The 12914-nt window shown below is 48.6% G+C and overlaps 1 protein-coding gene across 1 annotated transcript in view; it reads left to right on the top strand.

Annotated features, from left to right (window-relative positions):
- Positions 1 to 12914, top strand: part of adgrb1a (adhesion G protein-coupled receptor B1a) — a gene marked incomplete at its 5' end in the record, with an annotated part of 84569 nt that overhangs the window by 32552 nt on the left and 39103 nt on the right. Inside the window, 10 exons of the mRNA XM_080768229.1 lie at positions 661 to 825; positions 1552 to 1731; positions 4445 to 4609; positions 5136 to 5300; positions 5737 to 5838; positions 7325 to 7431; positions 8083 to 8277; positions 8870 to 8938; positions 10102 to 10210; positions 11460 to 11603. Of these exons, the coding sequence (XP_080624355.1) occupies positions 661 to 825; positions 1552 to 1731; positions 4445 to 4609; positions 5136 to 5300; positions 5737 to 5838; positions 7325 to 7431; positions 8083 to 8277; positions 8870 to 8938; positions 10102 to 10210; positions 11460 to 11603 (1401 nt within the window). The remainder of the gene's footprint in view (positions 1 to 660; positions 826 to 1551; positions 1732 to 4444; positions 4610 to 5135; positions 5301 to 5736; positions 5839 to 7324; positions 7432 to 8082; positions 8278 to 8869; positions 8939 to 10101; positions 10211 to 11459; positions 11604 to 12914) is intronic.

Raw genomic sequence — 12914 nt, 5'->3', positions numbered from 1 at the left:
GAACATGGTGAAATATTTGTGACGTCCCTGAGATTGTGCCCTGTCTGTTTTACACACGATGTCAAATGGAGTCCTCCCCTCCTCTTTGTGAACGCCTCATGGGTAACAATTAGCGGATGGGTTCCTCACGCCCTGTTCAGTGGCCCTCTTCCCGCAACACACCGCCACCCCCACCCCATCCCCACCCCCACCCCCCAATGGACAGCCATGACCGCCCAAAACCTTACCCCTATTGATCAGCTCAACCTACTAGGTTTCTATACTCGAATGCATGGGCAATCATGGCAGTCGGAGAGAGAGAGACACGATTGACATATCCTCACGAGTCAGCGGCATTCGCTTCCAACCAGGAAGTCAATGCATGAGGATATGGAATCACCGTGCTCCCACCCCAACCTCCCCTTCCACACACACCCCCAACCCTCACCCCACCCTCTCCCTCTTCTAAAATCCGAGAACGAATGGCAGCACAGAATCTCCCCCCTTTTTCGCCATGCCACAACCCTTTCCGTTGTTTTGGCCCCAAGGACGCTTCGTCCCGCATGCTAATTAGTTTCGGCCCTCTCCTCTTCCTCCTCCTTCCTCCCTCCCTCCCTCTCCTCCTCCCCTTCCTTCCTTCCTCCCCTCCCCTCCCATCCTTCCACCCATCCTCCCCAGTAGACTCAGCCACGGGCGAGGAGTGGTCGGCGTGGAGCGTGTGCTCGGCCACCTGTGGGGAGGGCTGGCAGAGTCGCACACGTTTCTGTGTCTCCTCGTCCTACAGCACCCAGTGCAGTGGCCCGCTACGAGAGCAGAGGCCCTGCAACAACTCTGCTGTCTGTCCAGGTAAGCCCGTCCGGCCGAGCTCCCCTCCCCACCCCCGCGGGCCCCCGTTCTGCCGGTTCCCAGCCTATAGACCTGCTCTTGTCCGGCCCTCTCTTTGGCCCATTGCTTCACCCATGCAAAGACCCCCTGGCTGCTCCCCTCGGGGTCTTTGCACTTCCACCGTCTGCCTGGCCTCTAAACTGATCTGCAGTCCCACGCCCTGAAGACACGTTTATGCTTAGTTGTGCAACAGCGTCGCGCAATAAAAATAACAATTCTGTCAAGCTTGTGAACTTGTAGATCTGCTATTTCTTTAGTGCGTGACACAGTGTGTGCATTGAGGTATTAAGCCCCTAAGCCCCCAGCGTAAAGAGAGGGCGTTGACTACAGATCAGAAGGAGCCCTGAATATAATGACCAGACTTCACAATGTGCTCAGCTAGGCTCCTTCTGCATTCAGGCCGGCAGGCAGTCATGGCAGGTAGGGAGGTAGGGAGACGACTATAGCACCTCTCAGATAGAAAACACTATCGCAGGACTGGATTGACACCGATGATCCCTGTAAATGATCGCTGAGAACATGATCCTCTGTCTCAGTAGGTTTGTATGGTGATTATCTGGTCATGTATGCTAGCACTGTGGAGTTTTCGCTCTGCATGTGTGTGTGTGTGTGTGTGTGTGTGTGTGTGTGTGTGCGCGTGTGATGTGTGAGTTGTGGGCGTCTTTCCCTCTATAAATCATACCCTAGCCGCTCTGATTGCAGTGCACGGTGCTTGGGACGAATGGTCACCCTGGAGCTTGTGCTCGTCGACCTGTGGCCGGGGTTACAGGGACCGCACGCGCTCCTGCAAGCCCCCTCAGTTCGGGGGGGACCCGTGCTTGGGGCCCGAGAAGCAGACCAAGTTCTGTAACATCGCCGTCTGCCCAGGTAAGGAACACACTCCTTGCTCATAGAAGCAATGCTATCTCCTTGCTGAACAGGACAGGGGAGCAATAAACTCTCCATAATGGAAAAAACGGAATATACGAGTGGGGGAAAAACCATACAGTATATACAGTTGTACTGCACAATACAGTTGATAAATGTACATTGCATTGTGATCGGTGGGGTGTATATTTACATTGCATTGTGATCGGTGGGGTGTATATTTACATTGCATTGTGATCGGTGGGGTGTATATTTACATTGCATTGTGATCGGTGGGGTGTATATTTACATTGCATTGTGATCGGTGGGGTGTATATTTACATTGCATTGTGATCGGTGGGGTGTATATTTACATTGCATTGTGATCGGTGGGGTGTATAGAAATGCTAAGCAGGCTCGGTTGACCTCCAATATGGATCAATGTGCAAGAGGAAAATAATTTGTACAGTAAGTGATGGAGGACGGTTTCATTATAGGGGTGCAGTGGCAAGAGCTTCAGTTAAACAGTCTAGTGCAGTGGTTCTCAAATTGATATAGACTATATATTTGTATTTTATTTGGCCTCGGACCCCCATCTGAAATGTTTTTTTTGTGGCTGGGAGGGAGCCCCAGAAGAGAAGATGTATTAAAAACAAATCAACCTTCTCCAATACATGGTCAGGGGGAGGCAGTATATAGAGACCAGGATTACTGCATGGTTTTTGTGAGGTACCTATACCCTAGGGGACACGGGGAGAACATGCGAACTCCACACAGAACGGACCTTTTGCCAACCCCACCTAGGGTATGGGCACTGATGGCGCAAAGGAGAGAACACACCCCCAGCTCCCACAGTGTCCCCAGAGGGATTTGTTTTTATGTTAAAAAATTGCAGATGTACAAGCCCGCAGCACAGCAAAAGTAACTGGCTGTGAGCTTGACTGTATATCTGCTATTTTACAATAGCCACGTTAACTGGTGGGGGACCCCCTCTAACCCCTCCAAGGACCCCTGAGAACCAAAGATCTATTGTTTCAATAGAAACTGTGAGCCCTATTCTAAATCAGGTAATTAGGTACACCTAATCATGTGCATGTGATTCATAATCATGTTTTTGTGTTCATTAATGTACACTAGTCTGTACATTATCGAGCCAAATAAACAACTAAAGTAAAGAATAACACGCCCGGACCCCCTCACTGTAGTACAAGCTATTGTTACTGAAGCTCCTGCTTTCCGTGCCAGAACGATGAACCGTTTTTCACATTCACTTAGATCTTCTATTCACCCCAGGAAGACAAGTTTGGTTGAAGCCTCTATTTCTCCCTGCTGTTCTTCTTTTGGTCTTTGACATCAATCACATTTTTCACTTCAGGATGAATACAGTCTTAAGAAACGAACATCCAAGGCACTCTGTTGGCAAAAAGGTTGAAAAGCATTTCAATAAAAATGTGGATTAGCCCACAGCCAAACTTTGAAGAAAGCTTTTAGTGCCACTATGCGTGGCAAGTTCAAGGTGTTCTTTAACCCATTCTGACCTGAGATCAGATTCTAAAAATGTCTTCTACATCCTGACAGTTTTCATTCTGACCTGAGATCAGATTCTAAAAATGTCTTCTATGTCAGTCGCTCTTCGATTTTTCAAAAATAGCAGATCTACAAGCTCGTAGCGCGCCACTCGGTGGCGCGCTACGAGCTTGTAGATCTGCTATTTTTCAATAGCTAAAGCACGACATGATGCTAAAACCAAAATGGGTTAATACAACACATTAGTTCTCAAAGTGTACTTTGGCTTATTAAAGAAATAGCAGATCTACGTTAGCTCATACTGTATCATTTCGTGCCACGCTATGAGCTTGTAGATCTTGTAGTTTTCTTTTATAAAAATGAACATTTGTACAAATCTTTGAATATAGATACTTTTTTTTAAAGTGAACATTTTCAACTCAAATCTTCTTCTGGGGGTCCCTGGAACAAGATTTGAGATGGGGGTCGGCATCCAAATGGTACATCATTTTGGGGGTCCTTGGTATGGGAAAGTTTGAGCATCACCTATATAGCAACAGAGGTTTTTCAGAAAACTGTTAGGATTTAGAAGACATTTGTAGAATCAGCCTCATCTTAATGGGTTAATATTGACCTTATTCTTTTTGTAAATCATTTTCACCATGAAATAGCCATCTTAAAGGTATATTCAGTGATTTCACTTAATTCAAATATCACTTATTCTTTTGTTTTGTTGTGATAATCCTCCCTACTTGTGTGCTGACCATATAACCAATTAACCCCGCCTGATGGTCAAAAAACCGTAGGTTTCGTTTTTGGCTAGGTGGCCCAGCCTTCATCCAATCAGGATAGAGAGGGGCCTTCCGCCATTCATGATCGAGTGGGGGCGGGGCTTGGTGTGTGTGCTGTTGGCCTGTGTCCCCCCACTGATGTGCACATCTTGTTCCGGGAGCGGACCGGGGTTTTTTCCAAATCACCCAAATCACTGAATGCTTCTTTAATTCAACTTTTTTGCTAGACGAGTGCTAACCTCCCACGGGGCAGCACACCTAAACCTAACCTTAACCCATGTCTAACTAGTCTAAACTAAGTATGCACCCCGTGCTGCTGACTTTTATTTATTTATTTTTATTCTTGAGCAAACCGAGAGACTTTCCAAGCCCTCCAGTCTAGTTTCCCCAATTAATAAAGACTTTGATGTTGACTTCCTCTTCGTGGCCTCTCACAGTGGACGGCGTGTGGAACCTGTGGTCCAGCTGGAGCTCGTGCTCGGCGTCCTGTGCCAACGGCACCATGAAGAGAACACGGGAGTGTAACGGGCCCTCCTATGGAGGGGAGGAGTGTAACGGGCCCTGGGAGGAGACGGTCGACTGCTTCCTCGGAGACTGTCCCGGTACGCTTGACAGGAGTGACCGCAATAGAGGAGAGAGAGAGAGAGAGAGAGAGAGAGAGAGGAGTTTAATGTATAAAATGCCATTACACCAGTGTTATGCCAGTGTCATATTTACTCTTGTTAAAAAAGGAAGGAAAATAGACATAACATTTACAGTGTTTTACAATGTACACAGTAAAATTGTTAATTTAACTCAGAGTTTATAAATAGAACCAAATGGACTTGTTATAGGGCCCATAGTCCATAGAACTAAGGGTCCATTTAGTCCTATTAAAATCGCTCGTTCCCACCAAGCACTATAGGCTATATAAAATATATCGTTTTAAAAGTCGTGTGTGTGTGTGTGTGTGTGTGTGTGTGTGTGTGTGTGTGTGTGTGTGTGTGTGTGTGTGTGTGTGTGTGTGTGTGTGTGTGTGTGTGTGTGTGTGTGTGTGTGTGTGTGTGTGTGTGTGTGTGTGTGTGTGTGTGCGCGCGTGTGCGTGTGCGTGTGCGTGCGTGCGTGCCCATGTGTGTATGCGTGTGTCAGTGGAAGGCAAGTGGCAGCCTTGGACGCCATGGGTGGTCTGTACAAAAACATGTGGCGGGGGTACACAGCAGAGACAGAGGGTGTGCGTTGGGCCGTTCTTTGGCGGTCAGGTCTGTCCCGGGGATCCAGAGGAGGTCCGAAGCTGCAATGAAAAGAGATGTCCAGGTCAGTGAATGGGAAGAAACACATTCATGTCTCTATGTAACAGCGATTGCCTCGATCATCCACAGCTGTGGGTGAGGCTTAAGTTCAGGTGGGTAACTCAAAACAGTGTATACTTAATGAACTGATGGGCGTGGCCACATAAAAACTTAATTTGAACACTTTCTGTACACCTTTTCCTCCTAGTATAATCATATAGTAACCGATGATCATGTTTTATGGGGGAAAATAATCACAGCACTCTAGTGGGCCCTGATCCAGAATTATTTGGGAAGCGCTGCTCCACCACATTGCATCAGGGACAGAAAACGATATTAATCAAATCAAACTGAATAAATAAATGAAGAACAAAAAAAGTTTTGCAACTGCAACTGTCGTCTTCGCTATTATATTCTCAAGTTTAAAAACGACTTGTATGACCTTATATCTCATGCTGCAGAACCTCATGAGATTTGCGGGGAGGACAACTTCTCCAATGTGGTCTGGAAGATGACTCCTGCTGGTGACACTGCGGCAGTCCGCTGCCCCCCCAACGCTATGGGTGAGCTTACCCTTCCTGCTGCCCCCCACCCCCCCAACACTATGGGTGAGCTTACCCTTCCTGCTGCCCCCCCCCCAACGCTATGGGTGAGCTTACCCTTCCTGCTGCCCCCCCCCCCAACGCTATGGGTGAGCTTACCCTTCCTGCTGCCCCCCCCCCCACCCCCCCAACGCTATGGGTGAGCTTACCCTTCCTGCTGCCCCCCCCCCCACCCCCCCAACGCTATGGGTGAGCTTACCCTTCCTGCTGCCCCCCCCCCCCACCCCCCCAACGCTATGGGTGAGCTTACCCTTCCTGCTGCCCCCCCCCCCACCCCCCCAACGCTATGGGTGAGCTTACCCTTCCTGCTGCCCCCCCCCCCCACCCCCCCAACGCTATGGGTGAGCTTACCCTTCCTGCTGCCCCCCCCCCCACCCCCCCAACGCTATGGGTGAGCTTACCCTTCCTGCTGCCCCCCCCCCCACCCCCCCAACGCTATGGGTGAGCTTACCCTTCCTGCTGCCCCCCCCCCCCCACCCCCCCCCAACGCTATGGGTGAGCTTACCCTTCCTGCTGCCCCCCCCCCCACCCCCCCAACGCTATGGGTGAGCTTACCCTTCCTGCTGCCCCCCCCCCCCAACGCTATGGGTGAGCTTACCCTTCCTGCTGCCCCCCCCCCCACCCCCCCAACACTATGGGTGAGCTTACCCTTCCTGCTGCCCCCCCCCACCCCCCCAACGCTATGGGTGAGCTTACCCTTCCTGCTGCCCCCCCCCCACCCCCCCAACGCTATGGGTGAGCTTACCCTTCCTGCTGCCCCCCCCCCACCCCCCCAACACTATGGGTGAGCTTACCCTTCCTGCTGCCCCCCCCCCACCCCCCCAACGCTATGGGTGAGCTTACCCTTCCTGCTGCCCCCCCCCCACCCCCCCAACACTATGGGTGAGCTTACCCTTCCTGCTGCCCCCCCCCCACCCCCCCAACACTATGGGTGAGCTTACCCTTCCTGCTGCCCCCCCCCCACCCCCCCAACACTATGGGTGAGCTTACCCTTCCTGCTGCCCCCCCCCCACCCCCCCAACACTATGGGTGAGCTTACCCTTCCTGCTGCCCCCCCCCCACCCCCCCCAACACTATGGGTGAGCTTACCCTTCCTGCTGCCCCCCCAACACTATGGGTGAGCTTACCCTTCCTGCTGCCCCCCCAACGCTATGGGTGAGCTTACCCTTCCTGCTGCCCCCCCCCACCCCCCCAACGCTATGGGTGAGCTTACCCTTCCTGCTGCCCCCCCCCACCCCCCCAACACTATGGGTGAGCTTACCCTTCCTGCTGCCCCCCCCCCCACCCCCCCACCCCCCCAACACTATGGGTGAGCTTACCCTTCCTGCTGCCCCCCCCCCCACCCCCCCAACGAGCCATATCGTTGCGTTTGAGCAGAAACCTTGTAATTGCTTAATTTCTGTGTGTAGAGCAGCATGTTGCATCATGTGACCTCTCTGCATTTTAGGGCTCATTCTGCGCCGCTGCTCCCTGGATGACGAGGGCATGGCCTACTGGGAGAACCCCACCTATATGAAATGCATCTCCAACGATTACCGTAGCATACAAACTCTGGTGAGCATGTGTGTGTCATTATCACCTTCATCAAATCTGTGAAAATGTATCGTCATTTTGTATGTAAAGTAGATGTATTGCTGATTTTATGGAGCCATCCCCTGGCCCAGCAAGATAAACAAATAATAATAATAATAATAATAATAAAGGCCTGCTGTTGTACAGCAGATTAGAAGCCTAAAAATGTGTAATTTATGTCTGGTTAATCCAACTCATTATGTTCTGGATCAGTGAAAGGTTGGGAACGTGGGCCATTCTGACCAAGTGGCCAGAACGGTGGGCCGTGGTCATTTTTATTATTATTTTAATGATACATGAATCGATTGTGTTCTGGCTTGGAATGAATGTAGCATAATTTCCTATTCATCAGTATCACAATGAAAAATAATTTCCCCCCCCTAGGTTTTAAAGAAAGACTACCATAATATTATATTAATGTTATATTATCATTAAATCTTGTTGTTGCCAATTATCTAAGTGCCAACTTTCAATATCCTCACGGCCCGCCAGTGGGCACCGGCCCACAGGTTGGGAATCGCTCATCATAGTATTGTAAGAAAAGATTCTATCACCAAAAGCCAATTTGCTGCCAAACTGATCATACTGTATTGTAACTAATTGGATGACGGAACCTGCTTTCTCCGCCCGCAGACGCGGGAGCACCTGTCGAAGGCGCAGCGTGGCCTTGTGGGAGACGGAGTTTCCGAGGTGATGACCAAACTGAGGGAGACGTCCAGTGACGGGACCAGCTACAGTGGAGACCTCCTGGCTATAGTAGACGTACTGAAGAACATGACGGAGATCTTTAGGAGGGCCTACTACAGCCCCAGCAGCACAGACATGAAGGTGAGTGGGATGAATGTGACCCGCAGAGGGCCAGCTATTGTACTGTACAGTATACAAGCTTTACAGTGGAAAAATAATGCGGGGATTACATAAATTATCCAAATTATTACTGTAGCGTAAAGATGTCAAAACGTATTTTATTGATAAAAAAAATATTTTAGCCACTATGTTAATAAAACTAGTGCATCTGCAGGTTAGAGGTTACCCTTCCATGGAGACATTTTGGTGTGGAGTATAGCGTACTGCTTGCAGCTGGCTCATGACTTCAATAGTATTTTAACTTGAATCCTGCATAGGACATAAAACTTACGGACTGTAGCTTTAGCAAGGAAACACAAGCTGAAAGCCATGAAGCATTTATTTTAATGAGCAGTGTGTTGAAATTTAGCAATTGTTGCGTGTTGACTCCAGGATGACTGCTATCTGTGTGTGTGTGTGTGTGTGTGTGTGTGTGTGTGTGTGTGTGTGTGTGTGTGTGTGTGTGTGTGTGTGTGTGTGTGTGTGTGTGTGTGTGTGTGTGTGTGTGTGTGTGTGTGTGTGTGCGTGCGTGTGTGTGCTTGCACGTGCATGCACGCGTGTGTTTTCCTTACAGAATTTTGTCCAATCCGTCAGTAACCTGCTGATGGAGGAGAACAGGGAGAGATGGGAGGAAGCACAGCTGGTTAGTATTACAAAATTAAATTGTTCGTACATAATGTATTTTTGTACGTTTGGGTCCCGGTGAGACACAACATTTCTCTTTTGGATCTGGAGCTGGGAAGTGGGAACATCTGTGAACCCCTGCTTTAGTAGTAATTAGTTATACACGCTCCTCCACTTGAAGAGCACGACAAACACTCAACAAGAGAAATTGATACTTGACTGGGCTAAGACACACACAAGACACGCACGCACACACACACACACACACACACACACACACACACACACACACACACACACACACACACACACACAACATGACGTTGATGTCCAGAGGAAACCTCATAACTCCAAATTGTAAATTTTTCAGGAAATTACAAATATATATTTTTAAGGAAATTAAGAAAACCTTATATTCTTTTAAACAATGCAATACTGCCTCATACAAGTTGGTGTTGTGACTTTTGATATTGCATGAGAAGGAGAGAGGTGGTGGAGTTGTTTTAGAAGACAGTTTGATGGTCCAATGGAGTTATGAGGTTTTGTCCAATGCATTTTTACTACATTGGTTCAATATTTTCGAAACAACACACAGACGTAAAGGGTGTTCAATAGCACTGATTTATGGAAAGAAATCAAAAACCTCAAAAATGTAGTTATGAGGTTTCCTCCTGACAGATTGTCTGTGGAGCGCTGTAAACATGTAACACATGGTAAACAGTTATTTCCTTTAAAGGAGTGATACTAGGAGGATGTGCAAAAAGCAAGCGATAATGTCTGCCATTTGACGACTTGGAATGGAAGACAAAGCCCCACAGCAGTGTGACATATCGGAAATGGATCAACCATGAAGCATGGGACAGTTGTCTAATATTTGCCAGAAAAGACGAAAGAACTTGTGCGTGTGACATGTGCATGCTCACTGATGTATGTGTGTTTGGTCTGGCCAAAGTGAATAATTAATCATTTTCTACTTCTCCTTCTCTGTCTCTCTATGTCGCTCTCTCCTGTTCGCCGTCTTTGTCTTTGTCTATTTCTGGCTCTGTCTGTTCATCCCGTCTTATTCCCTGTCTGTGTCTCTATCCTTCTCTTGCCATCTCTCCGTCTGTCTGTCTCCCTCCCACTCTCTGTTTGCCTGTGAACCGTCTCTCTGTACTCTCTCCCTGTATCTCTGTCACTCAGCTGGGGCCCAACATTAAGGAGCTGTTCCGTCTGGTTGAAGACTTCGTAGATGTCATCGGCCTGAGGATGAAGGACTTCCAGGACCTGTACGAGGTCACAGAGAACTTAGGTCAGCCATTACCCCTCAGGCAGCAGGGATGCCCATGCACACAAACTATTCTCCCGGTATACACAGCAATGGCAACATATACTATTGTTATTGTTGTTGTTTTTCCAGTGCAATACTGCAACTAGCTATTTTCTTCAAATCTGCTCAGAGACACACAAAACATCGACACTGGCAGGAGATAAATGCTGGATTATTGGAGAAGTGCCCGGCCCGCCGCATGGGACTTCCAACTTAAAACTGATCCTGTATAGTGTATACCATGCTATATTTATCTCCCAATATCTATCTTGAGACAGCAACGTTAGGCCAAATATTACCTCACACACGCACACACACGCACACACACACACGCGCGCACGCACGCACGCACGCACGCACGCATGCACACACACACACACACACACACACACACACACACACACACACACACACACACACACACACACACGTGTTTCTAAGTCTTGTGGGAGGTTAAATCCACATTCCGAGTCCCGTCGGCTGCATCACACATAGTCACCGCTGCTCTCTGTGAGCCACACCGCGGGGGAGCCGACGGCAGCACCGGAGCCACTGAGTCGGGTCGTTTGCATCCAGGGAGCTTGTGTGGGAACCGGGGCCAGGTGAGAGGTCCTGTTTATAGCGGCGCCACCTCGCTGTTTGCAGCCAAGCAGTCGCCCACACCTCCGCGGCTACTGACCCACTTGAGTCCCACGCTCGCCTCACTCGTAAGCACAGCCGCCAGCCATATCGCTATGTTCTCTTCTCCACCTCCCTATAGCTGTACGTAGGTAATTGTCACTAAATGAGAAGAGGTGAGGTGTGTTTCAAAAGGGTCGCAGTGAAATCCTGAGGGTTAATTTAATGTAACTCTGTACAAATATGTTTTGGCCTTGAGAAAAAAAGAACAATACATTTATATTCAGTACTGCCACTACTAGTATACACAAAGTGGTTAAAATGATTGTGATACTTATAATGTTGCCACGTTTTTGAGGGGCGCTAGCCCCTCCAACGTTGGGCTTTTAGAAATGATGTCATGCTAAAGAGGTGCCCTTTAAACACCGGACGCCTATGGACTTTGTTTAGAGTGCGATGTTTGTTTACCTTCACCAGTGTTTTTCAAGATGTTTTGAAAATAGCAGATTCACAAAGCTATACATCAGCTGTTTTCAAATGGTACAGGTTGTGTATACTGTAACTGTGTATACTGTCTGTGTGTCTTTCTGTCCTGTCTCTCTCTGGGTTGTAGTTCTGAGCATCCACAAGCGGCCGGTGGCAGGCAACGCTGACATCAACTTCCCCATGAAGGGCTGGAGAGGGATGGTGGACTGGGCCCGGAGCTCAGAGGACAGGGTTGCAGTGTCCAAGAACGTCCTCTCCACTGGCACACCAGGTACTAAGAACCTGTAACAACAAGGGACCCTTAAAAAGGGCTTGGAATCTGGATCCGGAGGAACCAGATCCAATATTGAGGAAAGCGGAATCGGTTCCATCACATTTTGGTACCGTTTCTGGAAACCGTTTTATCACACTGTCAGAGAACCACCGGGCAGACAAAAACACTCGTCCTTGGTTCTGGTGACTCATAATACCCTTCTAGTACAGGAGGGGGCCGTGTTATTTATTTTTTTGGAAAATGAAAAGGATAAGGAAAAGAATAAGGAACCATCAAAACAAATAAATACTAAGTATTTAAAAATATATGAAAAAGTAATAAGAAACATTGCCCAGGCAGTATGAGTCACCAGAACCAAGGACGTACATTTCCTGTTGTATCTGTTGCTTAGCAACCTAGAACCATGCATACGTTGGCGAAGAACGCAAATACATCATCGGCGCCTAGCTTTGTTAAGTGGTTAAACCCCTAAATAACTTCTATTCAGTAACTGTACGCCAAGTAAGTACGAAAGAGCTACGATTGCTACCAACTCACTTCCACATGCACACAGTGCAGCATAGTGCATTGTGAACAACTCACTAACTCTGTAAACATCTCAGAACTAATTACTGGCTGTCAGCAGTTACTATTTACAAACTGCAAATGTCTTGAAAACACAGCAAACTGCTCTAGTTAATTGTAATGACTCAAACCCTCATTATATTTGTTCAACATAGAGAGTGCGAGGCTGACTTTTGCTGGAGTTGAGTGGGACTCTCTGAGTGCCACAGAACTGAAGCTGAAGGGTTGCATTGTTTGGAGCCAAAAGGATTGTTTGGCACCAGCGGGGGGCGTGGGGCTCTGGGTCGTTAGCGACCTTTTCACCATTCGCATGCTAACGAGGCCGTCACTCCTAATCAGGAGTCAACAGGAGCCAATCAGGAGCAATTAGAGGTAATTTCCTCCCCAGCTGGGAGATGTGTCTCCATGGCTGTGGCGGCGCCGACATCAGCAGCCAGTCATGGCTCCGCACCTGACATGTGCAGCATGGATGATCTCGCAGGTTGCCAAAGAGTCTCTCTCCGACGGCCTGTTTGCTCTGATTGATAATGTGCGGTTGCCGCTGGCACCCTCTGTGAAACCTTTCAGAGCGGCGAGGTAGAAGCTCATGCACGATGAGCAAGCGCACGGCGGCGTCGGCTCTCGCCTGCCTGCCCACGGGCGAGTTGAGGAAGAGAAAGTCTGACAAGCAGAGAAACGAACAAACAAACACGTTTTAAACCAGATAGACAAACTCTGGGGGTGAATATGATTGTCAAGTAATGT

The sequence above is a fragment of the Protomyctophum bolini genome (genome assembly GCF_963924005.1).
Source record: "Protomyctophum bolini genome assembly, chromosome: 7".
Classification (NCBI taxonomy): Eukaryota; Metazoa; Chordata; class Actinopteri; order Myctophiformes; family Myctophidae; genus Protomyctophum; species Protomyctophum bolini.
The sequence above is the reverse complement of the archived record's forward strand: the minus strand, read 5'-3'. Positions and strand labels throughout refer to the sequence as shown.